Here is an 18,240-nt window from a genome sequence, read left to right as displayed (position 1 = left end):
CCTCCCATAGAACTACGTGTTAAACGGCCAAAATAACAAGCAGTGTTTCTTTCACTTTACCTCGTTATTTCAGCTCAAAATGGACAGAAACCATTCCCGCTAATTATTACTAGTATTATTTTAGCATTTTGAGTATATAATGACAAATTAAAAATTTGAAGGAAATCATCAGTACATTAAGCCTTTAAACAATAATAATTGTTTTTTAATATTTCATGAAAGAGAGCTCCCTTCATGCCTACCAGTGATTTTCCAGCAGTCTGTTTTATTTTGGAGAATTAAACTTACCAACTTGTTAGAGCAGTTAAACTGGACATCACTCCAACAACGAAGGGAAACATCACGTTTAATCACCATGTTCAAAATTCAAACTCAAAACATTGCCGTCCCCATACCGGATTATATACAAACACCAAGGACATCACATACTCGCCAATATCATCCTCTTAAATTCCGGGCCATGGCTCACAAAACAAACGTATATAAGTTCAGCTTCTTCCCCAAGCACCATACTGGACTGGAATTCATTACCCTCATCATTACTCGATTGTAACAAACTGGAATCATTTACATCTGGTCTTAAAAACAAAAGTGTTAATTAAGTAGTGCAGTTCATTTTGTAAGTTTAAGTAGCTTTAAGTGTAATTTTATTATATGTCAATTTTTGATCCGTGTCTGATGACCGGCGTCAGTATTGTTTTCTCAGTCAGATATTGCCTTGGCAACTTTACTGAGTATCCTAATAGATGTAGATGTAGAATTGCTCACGTTACTGACTGCTGTCCCCGAGAAAAATTCGGTATCAAGCTAACAGAGGGCGAACAGTGACTGAACAGATCAGGAAAATATATCAATTGTGCACACAATCGGAGTTTTCAATGCAAAGGTAATACTGAGTATGCACAATGGCAAATGGACTATGGAGAAGTCCAATTACATACTTGAACACATGCCTAATCTGTCCATTTCTTATGGTCTTGTATATGTCCTCTTCTCTGAAGACACTACTCATTAAAAACACAAAACAACATGGTTATTTTCCAATGATACTTTAATGTGCAATCCACAAAATAGCCAAATCTACAATTTTCACAATTAATTTGTAGTACAATACGTTGAGCTGCACTAGATAAATGCAATTGTGTGCTGCTAACGGAACTATATTGGTCACAGATGTTGATTTTAATACTAAATGTTACTACTGTTTTAAAGGAGGATTTCGTGATCCTAGCATCCTATTTTTATGACATTTTTCAGGAGATATCCATGAAAAAAGCTTAATCCCAAAATTTCAGTGGATTCCGAAATTTGATGATATTTTTGCTAAACGAATTAATCTGCAAGAAAGGTTTGGTACATAAACATTATGTATGTAGCCAGAGGTTTCCAGTAGTATAAAAATCTCAACTTTTTTTGAGAAAAAGTGGGTGGATGAGGCTGTGGATCACAAAATGCCCTTTTATTTTAATTCAGGCTAAATCTTTCATTTGTGCAAAGCTCTTGCCAGTAAAATACTGGTTTTTTTAAACAGTACTTCACTTTTACATTTGTCCCTCGTATCTATCGAACTATTCTTTCTTGTTGTACAAGATATTTCTCTATTAGGGCCCCACAAGGTTTGTCTCAGGTGACTGTGCGCATAGCGTTAAACTTTCCATCTTAGTACATTTCTTTGGTATCAGAGGGTTTTCTCTTTAGTCATCAGAAAATGTATAAAGCAAAAAACAAATTGTGTATCACTTTGCCTTTTTTCTCTTTCCCTGAGACAAACCTTTTTTTGAGGGCATTACTACTACATAATATTTATGACATAATTAGATTATGTGATTCTTCAGAAGACCTTTTTGAACACATTATAGTGGAGGATGATCTGTTAAGTGGGATATCATTCTACTTATCAGTATGTGTGTGACAAAAAATATTTTAAGGCATAAATTATACTGAATTGGCCTTATTTACAATAACAATTACATGTACATCAGTCAAAAGGCAGTTAGGCAATACATCACTAAAATGCCAATAAAAAATTTGTTTGTTTGCCTAATCATAATTATATAAAGCATTTTATCCTAAGTTAAATTTTACAAGAGATACACGACATGCAATCTTTGTTTGAAAATGTTTCTTTGGTTAAAGTTTCTAAAGCTCAGGTTTTTGAAACAGAGAGTCAGAGACACTAGAGAAAAGATAATATATCCTATTTACAATCTATGGTATACAGGAATAAAATCCTTGCACCACTACATTATAATTACTGAATCAGTAAAGTACTAGAGTTTGACAAAGTTTTTGTAAAATAAACACCACCTATTGATGGATGAGTAGAAAAATAATATTTTGCATCATACCACATTTATTTTCATAATTTCACATTAACAAGACAAACCATACAGTGTTTTATAAACTAGCATAATTACATCAACAAATTACAGATAGAAATGATAAGGTGTATTTGCATTGTCTGCAAAAAAGTTAACTCTGACCAGAGCTGTAGCCCCAGGGGGCAGTTGAACTATATAAGGCGTAAAAAAATAAGACTCATAACACTGTGTATTGATATAGAATGGCTTGTTGACGCAATGCTTACGCTAGTTGTGCATTGCGCAATGTGTGACTGGAGCACGCTTATGTGAATTTACGCGAGTGTTAGTTGGGACTTTATTGATGCACGCAGTAACAAAAGCCGAATAATTCCCGCCTTATATAAGTCAAACAAACTTTATCACAAGGCTAGTCTGAAACATCTTTACAAGATGAAGAATTCCATGATTTTTATAAAATCTACAAATCTACAAAGTTCCAGACCTCTACAAACCCAGAATGACACGCAGAATATAATAAAGTAAATTTTGCATCAAAGATATCTAAAACAAGGTGCAGTGTGTCAAGAGATCATACGGTACCATCAAAAATTCACAAAAATAGGTATTTGCATAATTCAACTACTGTATGATGAACTTCAAACAGGAATGTGTAGGTGTATTTCCATCAAGTAGTTGCACACCCCTACAATCCTAGAATGTATTTTGCTGCTAGAGCTGAGATTGGTGAACCTGTTGGTACTCCAGGGAACGGTCCAGAAGAGCCTGCTATGTCTATGTGGGAGTACTTGATAGGTTGGTCTGAGTCAATACCATGCTGAAATAGTGAATGGTAAAAGGTACACAATTGTAAATTAGTTTAGTTGATATTTTCCCCACACATCTTGTGCAGAACAAGGACAAGCACAGGTTTGAATAATCTATCAAAATTGCATAATAAATTCAAAAACAATAAATTGTCAGATCAGGTGTTTGATTGTAACTTAAAGGAAGGTGACCTGATATATTTGGAAAATAAAATTCTTTACATGTATAACATAAAATGTTGTCCCTTTCAAGCATTTATGCAAAAAGAACATTTATACAGCGTTATACTGATAGTCTACAGTGATTAACGATAACCGTCATGATCCTGGAATAAATTGATATCAAATGAATGATCCTATTTTTCTCATTAACATAATTATTGAAATTAGGAGTTTCAAAGTGGTATACCACAATTGAGACTAATTCAACAGTTTTTTAATGATTTGGATTTGGAATGCCTAATTTCAATATGTTAATGAGAAAAATATCAGCTTTCACCTGATACCAAAATCTGCATTTTGATGGGGTAAAGTGGGGGGGAGGCTGAGGCTGTCAATCAGGTTACCCACCTTTAAGTAATACCATTTTCTTCTATTTAACAGAAAAAAATGGCTTGTCTTTACTATCAGATGGCAGATATATGGATTGAGTCAACAGCAATATATTCATTTCATTCTCATTTATCCTTCAAACAAACGTTCATTTTATTACATTTAGTGTTGAAATATTTATACATGTTTCAATTTTTCACTCACACTGTCCAGTCCAGAAGCCATGATGAGAAAGGCGGAAGGCGACTGGTGCCCCCTGGCAGTCATAGTAGATGGTGCATTATTTGACTGCAGAACATCTTCATACTCTGACTTCCCAGTATGGAATTCATAATCCTGGAAAAAAAGGAGGGAGGGAGGGACAACAAGACAACAATAAGTAGAGTTATTATTATTAATGTACTTCATTACATAACAAGTGCATGTATCATTCATGAGTACCTGTCCAGCTGCCACCTTATAGAGATGATATTTGAATAGTATGTGGGCAATTCTTAAATGAGATGATGATTTAGGTGGTAGATACCAACAATTTAAAGCAATATTTTCAAATAAATTAATTTACCTTTTTTAATAAATGCATCACGCAAGTATGCTTGCATGCCTGCCATGCTTAGCATTGTTCATGTATTACAACACGCAACGTTGGAATGCAGTACATGGTACCAGGCTACCAGCGCTGATGCATAAATTTTATTAGTTTGTTTGGATTGCTCTTTATGTAATTTAAAACTATCATACTTACTTCTCTCCTGATATTTGAGATTTCAAAAGGGTCTCCAATCACATCTCCACTTTTCTGGACACTCTGCGCATGGCCCTCTTTTCTGGCTGGACCATTATCCAAAATAATCTGAAAACCAAGAAACAAATTTTACTTGCCTCAAAATATCCATGACTGGAATTTTACACAAGCCTGCACGCCATTGACATGCAGGTTGTGTACTTTTGCATTGGGGCGTGTAATTTTTTATAATTAATGTGACACTATCTGATCCATGGGGGCCAAAGGCGGCAAGTTTGAAACTGAGATAAAGGTAAAAATATTGAGTTAAAAAACAATAAAATACAAAAGAAAATAGAACATCAAAAAAACTTCATAACTTAGAACCAAGTATGCTAGACATTTGGTGTTTTCAGTAAATGATAGCCTATTGTATGTATAATGTAATAATTACAGTAACTCAATTTTCAAAAATGCCTCTTTTGGCACCCATGGACCAGATCGTGTCACATATGCCCGACTGGCGTGTTGGCATTTTGACCCAAATACATAGTATGGTACTCTCATGGAGCTGTCAGAGAAAATGTATGTTTGTGTTGAGGTTATTGTTTATCTTGAATGCTCAATGATTTCCAAACTCGATGGAGTCTTACATAGACTGCATAGCTCAAGTCCACATTCCTGGCCAAAAATATTGCCCCCACCACAAAATAATCACGCTTTTGGCCACTCATCATATTCTGGAGCTCTTACCCAATCTGCTAAAATGTTGTATTTGTTTACAAAGTCATGTTATATGTATTGTTATTTGTAAAATATCTTTATGCATTATGCATGATTGTTTATGAAAATACTATATAATACTATACGTACCGAATAGTTTGGTCCCATGGCTCTGACGGCATGGCCTGTTAGTGTGGCAATAGTGAACAGATGGGGGTTCACTTCCCCTTGAGCCTGTCAATTAACACAAACATATATAAAGCTGATAAGGCTTTGCCAAGAGACACACACTCAGTAATATCTTTGAGCACTCATCACACCCTCTCGGCAATTCTGGTTGCCTATGAAATCAACAGTCTGATGTGATAGTGTATTGGTGACATTTCACTAAAATTTGAGTCAAGATCAACATTTTACCTTAGAATTGTACAAAAAGAATGAAAAATCTCAACATTCCACATGACCCTGCAAATCATAATTGCAGAATTGGTTTAGTTGCTAATCATTTCTAACAATGCAATGGAAGGGTACAGTTGGGATGTATTATACCTTTTCTTTCATTTGACACAAGCAGTCAGCCATAGCCATACGTCCCTCAGCATCAGTGTTTCCGATACGAATACGCTTACCAGCCCTGGATGCAATCAACTCATCTGCAACATAGCTTTCTAGTGGGGTAATACAGAAAGACAAATAATGCAGATTACAGGCTTTTCTCTTTTCTAAATCAGTTAAATTGGGAGGAGAGAGGGTTACGAGATCAAACCAAAAAAAGCAAATGATCAAATCCAATAACAAATAAATTGAGAGAATTCTTTACATGAAAGTCTAAAACAAATTAAAGTAATGGATGTAAATAGTAGAGTTGCCTACAGAAAGATGGTTTTCATCACCGTTTAGGGGTACAATACAAAGCAGCAAAAGGATTTTGTAACACCTACTATCTTAAGAGTTAGTACTTTTGAAGAACTCCTTGAAAATCCCTTGGTCATTTTGTTTCCAATGTCTTACCTACTCCAATGCTGTTGCGGACCATTGCCATAATGCCTACCACTTTGATGTTTTTAGGCTTCAAGCAATTCAAAGTATGGAAGAAACCTGCCACTGCTGCTGCACCACATTTATCTCTAAACAGATTAAAAACAAAAGCAAAAACTGACACCAAAACCATTAAACTGCTTCCTCCATTAAGAGATCTAATTCAAGATACTGCCTGTTAAAAGATTGCCAGCTAAAATTTAAAAAATGAAACATTGATCAATGATCATGCATGAATCAAATCAAATGCATGAATCAAATCAAATGCATGAATCAAATCAGGGACGTCCAAATCATAACTTAACTTTATCATACAATTTCTGGGGAGATTCTAAGATAAAATCCTATCATGGGAGAGTCCAGTGGCAGGACACATAAGAAACATCAGGATTTTGGCCTTTAAAAGTGGCATATGAAAGCCCTTCTTTGCAAATAGGCCCTAATTCTTTGCAAATAGGCCCCAATTCTTCAATCAGCACAGCATATAATACTAAAAAATAAATTGATAATCTAATCTCATATAAAATGCTAGATTTTGCTATCATATATCATAATCATAGATGTACCTATGGTATCTGTTCTAAAAAAAATTTAAAGTAGGGGATTTTTCTCAGTGATTTTTACAGCTTTTTTAAATTGTTGGTTCATATTTCATTTTTGAGCCCACCATATATCCAAAACACTGCATGGCCTGTTATTGCCCATGTCTGTTGTACTGCTTTCATACTCACCTGTGCATACCAGCCATGTGTCCACCTGCTTTGACATCAGCACCTCCTGTGTCATAAGTAACACCCTACAAACAATGCAACAAATAAAACAAGCTGCATCAAAAGTGGTTCTTGGAATTAAAATATGACTCAATTTCCAAACACCTCGTTGAGTTGCACTGGTTGCCAATTAAGCAGCGCGTTGACTTTAAGATACGTGTCATCGTCTACAAATGCCTTCATCAGACAGCAACGGAGTACCTTTCAGATTTGCTTCATGTTTCAACATCTCATCGTCGTCTTTGTTCAACTTTGACTGCCTCTTTCATACTCACTGAGCACAAGACCAAGAATTCAACCTTTGCAGACAGATCATTTTCTTGTTATGGGCCAAAACTATGGAATGCATTACCAGAACATATCAAAACTGCCTCTTCAATTGACATTTTCAAGAAACTGCTTAAACAACATCTGTTCAATATTGCTTTCAATCAATAACTGTATTCATTATGATTGATTTTGGACTTTATCTGATGTTATGATGTTTTATGTATTATATTATTCTTGTTTTCATCCATTGTTTATGTTTTCATGCGCCTTAGTGCAAATTGTTTTTGGTTTTCGGCGCGGTATTAAATGTCGGTTAGTAGTAGTAGTAGTAGAAGTAACAACAACTGAAAACTATGGAGGTAAATATTTTTGAATTGTGATCAGAAGTTTAATCTTTTCTATGGATTATCAATACAGCTGCACTTTCATTTTTTTCTATCTGGTCAATATCTGAGTTGTTTTAAACTTAAAAGTTGTTACTGCAATTAAAATTAATTTCTGCAGTAGATGTGACCTAAACATGTTTCATAAACATAATCCAAAAAATGTGCGAAGTCCATTATGATCATTTGTGTGGTTTGCTTTTTCATCACCATGAACACGACCCTCCCCATTTCATATGTTGTATGCCACAACAGATGAAAAATATCAGGGACGGTCAATCATTTTTTACTGACTTGACTTGTTCCAGATATTAAAAGCAGCAGCTTTTGGTATTATAAGGAAATATTACAGTCAGATAAAGGAATTCCTCTCTGAAATTGGGGGAAGCTTAATAAGATCATTTGGGTTATGGCAGTAAGTAAATGCAACAAAAAAAAGGGTGCATAATCTACACACATGTACAGCTCAAGTAAACCTACCTTGCCCACTATCATTAAAGTTGTTTCAATGTCTCCATCACCCACATATTCCAAATGAATGACACGTCCTTGGTGGCGATCTACCAGCTTGGCACATCTGTTGACAGCTGAGAAGAGAGGATATTCCTTTGTCAGAACTGAGTCATCTGATATGATGTTGAACTGTAGAACAATAAAATCAAAACAATAATTAGTTGTCAAGTAGTGGTTTAAAATGTACATGAATAGTTTGACAAGTTACACACAATGCTGCCCAGAGCCGGTCCCAGGCCTGGGGGTAGATGAATATTTAGGTTTGATATTAGAGATATATGATGTTGCTATGGTCCTTCAGATCAAGCCAAAATAACACACATATATCATGTAGCCTATATTTTATTTCCCTTTTGACACAAATCAAGAACTCCACTTTACCTTCACATGAATGTTTCTTTCTCATTCATTTGTAAGTACAATTTTGATAGGATTTGGTACAGAGTCAAAATTGTGATTTCTTTTTAACAAATTATGATTCATTTCTCTTATTTAACAAGTGTTGTATTAGCAGTCAAGTTAGCTCAATCGATAAGGCGTTTGGTGCGAGAGGTTGTGGGTTCGAACCCTGGTGGTGGTTTAGTATGCTCTTGTGGAGTTAAAATTGAGTTAGCTTGAAATTCCCCATGACAAGGAACCTACTGCTTATTGTCTCGTTGTATCCCATACAAAACTCTGGGAGCTGATCCCGGCTGTGAAGGTCAATTTTGGAATGTCTAGGGTGTGCACTTCTAGGCAGCAAAGTCTCCCAAGTTGTTAACTTGTTGATAAATGGTTTATGGAATGATCAGCGACAAGCTGTAAAGAGTACCGAGGCTTGTGGATCAACGTCTAGGCACTGTGCCTGTGCATAGCGCACTATAAATCATTGCACTTTTTTCATACCACTCTGCAATAAGATCACTCACATGCAACTTATTTTAGACATTGTCTTTCTAAAATTACGTCACAACTTACCTTCACTGGAGTTCCTTTGAATAGGCGGTACACATATTCAGCTACCTTGGGAGCTGCCATTCTCTCAGGGTCTGATCCCCCTATGTCCCTGGCAACCAGTCTATCACAAAAAACATACCAAAATACACTGATGTTATTCATGGTGATATGTGTTTTACAATCCTTTGACAAGTTTTTATTAAGACAACTGTATTGCTGAACATATCAATTCATTTTTACTTTCTACTACATGACTAGAATATCTTCTATCTGTTCTCTTTTTTGTGTATTATTTGTCTTCATTTTAATTTACTATTCCTGTTGTATAATATTAGTCTTTTAATCTAACTGTAGTTTTAATCTAAGATTTGGCTGTATATTGTAGACTTAAGGGGGTACTACACCCCTGGCCAATTTTGTGCCTATTTTTGCATTTTTCTCAAAAAATATAGCGCATTGGTTACAGGTAAGATATGTATATTATAGGGGCAAAGACTACAACTACTGTACTGAAAATTCAGCAACCCAAGGCAAGTAGTTATTGATTTATTGATCAAATATTGGTTTTCCCTCATTTATGACTGTAACTCCACAACTGCTGTCTGTGTTGAGATAAAATTTCCAGTGTAGTAGTTGCAGTCCTTGCCCCTATAAAATACATATCTTACTTGTCACCAATGCGCTATAATTTTTTGAGAAAAATGCAAAAATAGGCACAAAATTGGGCAGGGGTGTAGTACCCCTTAATTATATTGGTATTTTATGCTCTACTTTGGTTTTCTTGTGATAGTGATGTTTTCAATGACCATCATGTATGTACGTGTCCGCACTTATCGCGCTTGGCGTTGGTATGGCTTCTGGTGACGTTCTGTGCGTTTTTCTCGTTTTTTATAGGCACGTACATGCATATGGTTTTGACTCATTGGTTGCAGAAGTTGTAGGTCGGTGTTTGAGAGAGATGTCATTTCTGTTTGTCACCTGTTCTTGTTCCATCTCTTTTGGACGCGATGTACAATTTTTCTTGATGTTTAAATAATTGTTTTTAGTTTGTTAAGCACCTTGAGACCCTCTGGGTTAAGGGTGATATATAAGAGCCTGTTATTATTATTATTCTTTTTAATATATAATTGATAGATGCCTTTTGCTATAATAATACATCATATTTCTACATAAAATAAGCAGAATGCATAATTCATGGTTGGGTTGGAGAATAGTTCTACAGAACATGGATAAAGGGCTTATACTGAATTGTTTCATCAACTTGCTTGATGGCCCAGAACAGACTTGTGGCTGTGGTTCAGAACTGCAATTCAGCTTGTCTTATGTGAGAGCCTTTGCATTGGATTTTACATGAAAGGCATTAATTTACAATTAGAAAACCTGGGTAAGAAAAAGGCATGTAACTTGCCAGACTTGTTTACAAATCTCAATGACCAATAGGCAAATATTAAATTCCAGCCCTGCAATGGATTCAGCAAAAGTCCTGGATTTGCAATGGCAAAATCCCACTAGTTTCTGGCATCGTAAGCACTTTTGAGTGAAAAGTTAACATTGTGGTGCAAGAAGAGAATTTACAAACCTTCCACCCTCAATTCCAGATGCCTGCTTGACAAGATTATCCCCTTCTTCTTTGTTAGCAGACCACACCAGTAATTGGTCAATTTTGGTGGCACGACTAGGCACGTCTTCACGAATCTCAAGAGGCTGTAAGTTTGGTTACAATAGAGAGTATGTTAATAAGATAATGGAATTCAAAGCCCACTTGCCTGAAGTTAAAATTAGTGCACATGGTTACTACGCAGATTCTATCAGATTAAAAAAAACACACCGAACTTGATTATAGCTGTGAAGCTGTCAATAATGTAGAACAAATAATATTTATATATAATAGAACATAATGAACATACAAGTAAACTGCAGACCTACCGAAGATCTACTATGGATGTCAACCATTGGTTGTGTGTCTACAGCTTATCGAAATTTCATACGGAAAAGAAAATGTTTGATGGGTCTTATTCACTTCCATACACCCCACACAACCCCTACCAGTGTGCACTGGCATTCACAGACCTTACCAAGGACAACATGGCAGATGTTTTGCACATAAAACTTGTGTTGTGTACTCTAAAGGGACATTACTCTACAATTTGGAGTAATGACCCTTCGGAGTAACAAAACTTTTTCCAAATTCGAGTATTGACCATTCGAAATAACAAACCTTGTTGTAAATTCAACACATACATATAAGCTCAGTACCATGCAAATTTGATTTCCTATTTAAATGTAAACATTACAGAAATGAAACATGGACCTTGTGTATACTTTGCTTTCTTATCTATCAAGTGCAGACTGATGTTTTACCAACTGAAAAAGGACCAATAATTAGAAGCATGCTTTTAAATGGTACCAGTGCACCTATTCTATGGACCATACACACTTCCTGGTGTGTCATTGATTGGATGGCAAAGGTTTATTGTGTAGGGGTGTGTGTGTGAGGACATTAGAGAGATTGCGATTTCCAAACGTAGCATCGAACGTACGTGGAATCTATTCAAAATCCCGTCACAGGAGAGTGATTTGGAATATATTCTACGTACGTTCGATGCTACGTTTGGAAATCGCAATCTCTCTATTACCTACACAGACAAAACACCAACCACACACTATCTGTAGGAGATAGATCTGTAGAACATCAGTAGAGAACTTACCACATAGAGAGACTGAAATGCCCCAAGGAGGCAGGCTAGCTTGGCTTCAGGGAAGGCTTCATGAGGAACACAAATCAGCATTGGCTTTTTCATGCCTGCCCGTATGGCACTGTAACAAGAAGAATATTTATCACATTGGGTCAAAATGCAGAGCAAGTGTCGTGTACATTGTATGATATATACCTCTGTCAGACTTTTTAACCTGTATAATGTATATTTTAATATACAACTTAAAAGTTGTACACTTAAAAGGTAGATATCAAGTTAAGATAACTTTCATATTTCAACTGCAATATTACAGCATGCTAACCACTTGGTGTACTATTTCAGAATCATTACAAAACCCCATATTGTATAATAATTCTGTATCATGAAATAGGGGAATGTACCTTATAATCATGCAAGAGTTCTGTATTATGACATCTAGGGGAAAACCCAGATGTTTGCAAACATCTGGGTTTTCCCCTAGATGTCATAATACAGAACTCTTGCATGATTATAAGGTACATTCCCCTATTTAGAATCGCTGTTAATGAGGCATTATTTATGATAAGAAAAGAGGTACCACTAGAATGTACATCATTTCTTTTACATATATAATGAATCACTGGTCTTGAATCACTGAAATTTTAGTGAAGTAATTGGATTCCTTGCTCCTATAATATACATAACTTTTGTTACCAGTTTTGTAGTTATTTTTTGAGAAAAATGCAAAATTAGTCACAAAATTGATCAGGAGGTGTAGTACCACCTGAAGTTGATAGATAACCTAACAGATCATCCAAGAAATGACCTGAGCTGATCCACATGTACCCATGACAAAATATTATCTGACTTGTTCAAGATAATCATAATCCCAGTACAAGGTGTATGGGGAATGGGTGATGGGGACCAATGTCCAAAGTTAGCTGGAGATCAACATGTTTCAGTTTCAAAGGCTTGTTTTTGCTTTGTGGATGGTGGTGATCAGTGATGAATAAGCTAGTACCTAGCTACTATTATACATAACACGTACAGTAATATGCCATTTTAACCACTATGGTACATAAGGTGTGTAAGTTACAAGGAAGAGAAGAAACAAATACGCTAGAAGTAAAGGTGAACATTATAAGGGTTCTAGACATTTTCCATCCAAGAAGGGGGCAAGAACTAGTAGATACCGTTTGATTCCAACACCGGCTGCATCTCCAAAGCGCCTCACATCATCATAATCCCGATTCAAGGGTCCAGTTGGAGCATAAACAAGGCGCTTAGCACTGTGTGTACCCAGAGGGAGAAGTACAACTTCTTTGCAAACTGCAGAGTCAATCTGAAGTAAAAAAACAAATATAAAAATGTAAAGACCATACCTGAAAGCTTAAGGAGTATGCTGTTAAATCAGTGGACACATTCATGAAACTGCTATGCACCATCTTCTTTTAGACAAATAAATTTACCCAAATATGGTTTATTTATTAGGATTTTTCTTTCAAGTGTAAGGATACTTTTTGGCGCAATATATGATCTATAGTGATGTAATATTATGACTCTTCATTTTGACAGTCAATCAATCAATGGCATTTACAACCCCCACCTGCCCCAATAAAATGCAATTCAAGGTACAACTAGCTACATGTAGACCAGTGGCATAGAGTGAGTTACAAAATGTATCCTGTTGGGGTGCATCAACCGTGATTGGGTGCACCAGACCTGATGGGGGCAGGGCAGCACAAGCCATTTTTTGGCAATTTTCCTACATTGGGATTTTGTACATTTTAAAACCGTATACCCTATAATGCTATGCCATTGAGCTAGACACTGAAACTTAGTTAAAACAATGATAAGCAACAACAAAAAACATTCAAATAAAACCAAAGGGGTTTATTGTTTGCAGTCGGGCATTAATAGATGCATTTTCTAATCCGGCACATTATGACACCTCATTGAATCCAATGTGACTTCAAGAAGCAAAGTTACAAGCATTTGATTAGACGAAAGTCCAGTTTTAAAAGTGACAAACTGGCCTATTCAAAACTCCACGGACTAGACACCTGCTTTAAGGGTGGTGAATGGCTAATTTAAAACAAAAAGAACAAAAGAAAACTGAAACAAAAGAACTGACAAATAAAATGAGAGTTATGAAAAGTACAGAAAAGTAAAGACTGAAATAAAAACTGCTTTAAAGCTGTGTTGTGCTTGTTGGGATCTTTTTACGCTTTGTATAGGCTAGTTTGTCACTTTTGAAACGGGACCTTCGTCTATTCAATTGCTTGTAACTTTACTTCTCGAGGTCACATTGGATTCAATGTGGTGTCATAATGTGCAGGATTAGATAGTGCATCTATTAAAAAAACAAATTTACCCCAATATGGTTCAGTTTTGAAATTGTGTTTATTTTTCCAAGTGTAAGGATACTTTTTTGGTGCAGTATAGGTTCACAGTACATTAAATATTGGCTGAAACTCAGAAGTTACATGTCCCCTTTGATCTTTGAACTGTTCCTATTTGAGGCCAATATATTTACCTGGCTCTGCTGTTCCAAGGGTTCTTTCAGGAACAGCAAATCACCTGCTAGTTGAGAGAAATCATTAGCAACTAGAATAATTCCATCTGCCCTGGAGTCATTGATATCAGCAGTACATTCTGTGTCACATGGCAATCTACAAAGCAGGACCAAAAAATACAGAAACACACACAAACAAATTAAAAATTCATGTGATTTTCCAGTCCCACCAGTCTTGAGATCATCACCCTCAGGCTATGACTTGAATGAAAGTGTTGGTAGTCAGTGGTGTACATGTAGCTAGGGGTTGTGGTGAGGGTTGTAGCTAGCCAAATTTTAGTGCCGGCTAAAATTAAGAGAAAATTGAATCAGAATGCCAATTACTTGACAGTAATGGCATTTGACAGCTGTTTTGAGGACAATTTGTCATTTTAGTGCTGGTTGGCAAGACCTACAATTCCCTGGAGTGCCGGTCGGTCAGGCTGAGTACTGGTTACTGCCGACCAGCGCGACCACCATGGCTATAACCCTGTGGTGCCTGCCCAAGGCTAAGGATACATGATGGCGCTTCTGATTCTTGAAACAATTGCGCGCAGAGCGCACGAAGCTTGCACAAATAGGGTCAACCAAATTTTGTTATAATGAAGTTGAATATCGGTCTTAAATTGATCTTTCAAATGACTTTGTGCTGAAATGCGCGAAAATGATTTGACTTTCATCACTTGGAGGGGGCGCAAAATCGATGCTGAATTGTTCAATTCGGCACCACTCTAAGGGTGGCGCCATAATTTGTTCAGGGCCCATGTTTTTTCCTGCCACATCACAATAAGGTAATTGAACAGTGTAGTGGTTGCATGGGGTTCACTCAAGCATATCGATATACCAGTCCCTTGCCTTTGTTGATAAACATTGAGGTCAACTCATCTATAGTTTGATAAAAACATTTTGTACAGCTGCATTCAGAGCAAGCTAGTAATCAAATTAATGCTGAGAAATTGCAGTTTGTGTTCCATACCGAATTACAATCATATTGTAAAATGATTATGACAAGGAGAATGTTTCAAAACTTGCATATCTAGTTTTAGGCCCTTCGCACTTGATTATAAGTTTCCTATTTACCGCCCGCGTCCAAAATTGAAAATCTCAAAATAATTAATTGCCATTTTCTGACTTGAATAACATCAACAATAATGATGAATGAAGTAAGAGTACAACTCCACCCTCACTTATTTATAAAATCAAATATTGTTGTGAAATACCGGTAATTAAATGCCCGCTCTAGTCAAAACGAGTCAATAGTTGCTTGTACATGTAATAGTTCAAACTATATATAAAGAAAATAAAAGTCACCTTGTCCCTTTTTCAAAATCTTTAACAGGAAACTAATTATCAAGTGCGAAGGCCGAAGGGCCTTGTACGGGTTGGGAAAAGGTTATCGGTCTTAGTACCTATTTCCCCATTAAAATGCATACAATATATATATATGAGCAATTAAATCGATTGACAGATTCCAACTTGGTAATTTATGACAGATATTACAATATGGCTTAATAACAACATGCATAGCAGGCCAGTTCCAATAATTGAAAAGTCCCAGCTCCAACCGGGAGTTCCAAGAAGTGCTGTGTACAACATTGTATGTGTCGCCGCGCTTGCGTACATTCACATCTGTAGGCCTACTTTAGCTGTCGAAATGAAGAAATCTTTGCTCTACAAAAGTACAAATGATTGCAAATTACACATTAATTTGTAATCATTTTTCACCACAAAATGTGATATGAAAACATAGTGTCGTACTATTACGCTGAAGACCGTTCCGCTTGTCCAAACACTCAAGTATCAGAAGAAGGATGGTCCACAAATACCATGATTCACATAATAACATGAATAGGGATTAAAAAGCGGTCAAGTAGAACCATGTGCTTCTTTTGGAAACAGTTCAGACCCAGAACACGATCATGTCAGAAATTAATATTTTGTTCGGGGACTGATTATTCAGACTATTAAATGAAAACATATAGGTACATGTATTTAATAAGCAATATGGATAGGTCAAACAGTCAATATTATTGTCAATATTAATATTTTGTGACATGTACTAATGAAAACAGTTCACTGACACTGGACGCACCCTATTTCCTACAAGTAACTCAGGCATACTGATACTCAATCATACGGTACTGTATAATGTATTGTTTAAATTTTAATCATGTAATACATCATTACAACATGTATGATGTCAGTGCCGTATTACGCTGACTTTCGTATTCGGCGAGGAGGACGATTTCGACCTCCTGGTTTGTTTACAAACAGAGAGGTTGACAAAAAACCGTTCTGCTTGTCCAAACACTCAAGTATCAGAAGGATGGTCCACAATAGCGTGATTCACGTAACCTGAATAGGGATTAAAAAGCTGTCACGCAGAACCATGTGCTTCTATTGTCCAATTTGCCATCAAGATTTCATATGGAAACAGTTCAGACCCAGTACACGATCATGTCAGAAATTAATATTTTGTTCTGGGTCTGATTATTCGGACTAGTATGATGTATCATATGTTTAAAGTTTAAGCTTATAACTAAATATAACCAGAGAAGATGTAATAAAGAGGAGGGTCAACGGAATTATATCCTTGAGATAATCCCGTAGGTAATCCTGTCGCATCTATTCATAGTCCTTTATTCTCAAGTAGTTAGACATCCACTTGAAATATCCTATGATGTTATGTGTGTGACCGCCCATGGTTGACCAATTTTCACTTCAGAATTGAAAATATTTCCAATGTTTCTATAGAGAATTTGTTAAAAAGTATGAAACGTGTGTGTTAAGGGGGTACTACACCCCTGGCCAATTTTGTACCCATTTTTGCAATTTTCTCAAAAATTATAGCGCATTGGTGACAATTAATATATGCATGTTGAAGGGGCAAGGACTACAACTATTGCTCTGAAAATTCAGCAACTCAAGGCAAGTAGTTATTGATTTATTGATCAAATACTGGTTTACCCTCATTTTTGACTGCAACTCCACAACTGCTGTCTGTGCCGAAATAAAATTTCCAGTGCAGTAGTTGTAGTCCTTGCCCCTATAATATACATATCTTACTTGTCACCAATGCGCTATAATTTGTGAGAAAAATGCAAAAATAGGCACAAAATTGGACAGGGGTGTAGTACCCCCTTAAGGACCTGCTGCTTGGATGGGATATGGATAATACAAGAAAGAAATCGAGTGCTGTAAAATTTCCCCCCAAATCCACCGTTTTTTGTAAATATATAAATTTCTAAAGAAGAAATTTTAGGATTTTTAGAGAGGTGATGATTGTTGATCATTTCTATTTTATTATTTTATGTATTTTCCTGTCATTTCCTGCCAACCTAATAAAGATATTCTGATAATTGATAACATTCTTTATCATAAATAATAGAGTCTGAAAGTGGCAACAAGTAGCAAAAATTATAATTTGCCATGGAACTTCAGTCATATTTTATCTGAAATCTGACAAGATGACAGGGTCTGCATGCATGGTGTGTATGGCATGATGACATGCACACACTGACCTATCCCTAAAGGCAGTTTAAAAGCTGCAACTTTTGTATCACACCCATCCCGGGTTCAAACCCCATTGTGGTATTCTATTGTAAAGCAGCTAAATAGGGTGATTCATCATTTACTTTGAGTGAGCGGTCTCACACATATTTTGTTTGAGGATAGCTTGATCAACCTCCTCTTTTACATCTTCTCTGATATAACATAATTATGTTATAAGCTTCCACCTTCTGTACCGAAAAAAATTATTACCTGGAAGTGGTCGATGCCATATTGACGAATCTCAGTCTCTAGCAAACAGAAGTCTGATTTGTTTTTCCCCTGTGAAACAATATAGCTTCACGATCACTGATGATGAGATCCAACAGTCACAGCGGAAACGCGCACCTCGGAAAATGTGGATGACCTTGCTTTGGCAAGCAAGGTTGGCCTTGAATGGTTGACCCGGTAGAGGTTGACCTGGTA

General features: G+C 36.2%; 1 protein-coding gene across 1 annotated transcript; it reads right to left on the bottom strand.

Moving 5' to 3' along the window:
* Nucleotides 1-1,033: 1,033 nt before the first annotated feature.
* Nucleotides 1,034-18,124, bottom strand: LOC140149754 (putative aminopeptidase W07G4.4). Its single transcript, XM_072171810.1, has 14 exons — nt 18,028-18,124; nt 14,248-14,383; nt 12,905-13,053; nt 11,745-11,853; nt 10,616-10,740; nt 9,058-9,157; nt 8,068-8,229; nt 6,896-6,960; nt 6,138-6,253; nt 5,676-5,794; nt 5,277-5,360; nt 4,425-4,532; nt 3,884-4,015; nt 1,034-3,138 (listed from the first exon to the last, which is right to left on the bottom strand). The coding sequence occupies exons 1-14, from the start codon at nt 18,045-18,047 to the stop codon at nt 3,007-3,009; spliced, it is 1,557 nt and encodes a 518-aa protein (XP_072027911.1). The 5' UTR covers nt 18,048-18,124; the 3' UTR covers nt 1,034-3,006.
* Between the last annotated feature and the right edge of the window lie 116 nt (nt 18,125-18,240).

Source organism: Amphiura filiformis, chromosome 1 (assembly GCF_039555335.1).
Source record: "Amphiura filiformis chromosome 1, Afil_fr2py, whole genome shotgun sequence".
Lineage (NCBI taxonomy): Eukaryota > Metazoa > Echinodermata > Ophiuroidea > Amphilepidida > Amphiuridae > Amphiura > Amphiura filiformis.
This window is presented reverse-complemented; position numbering and strand designations above follow the sequence as displayed.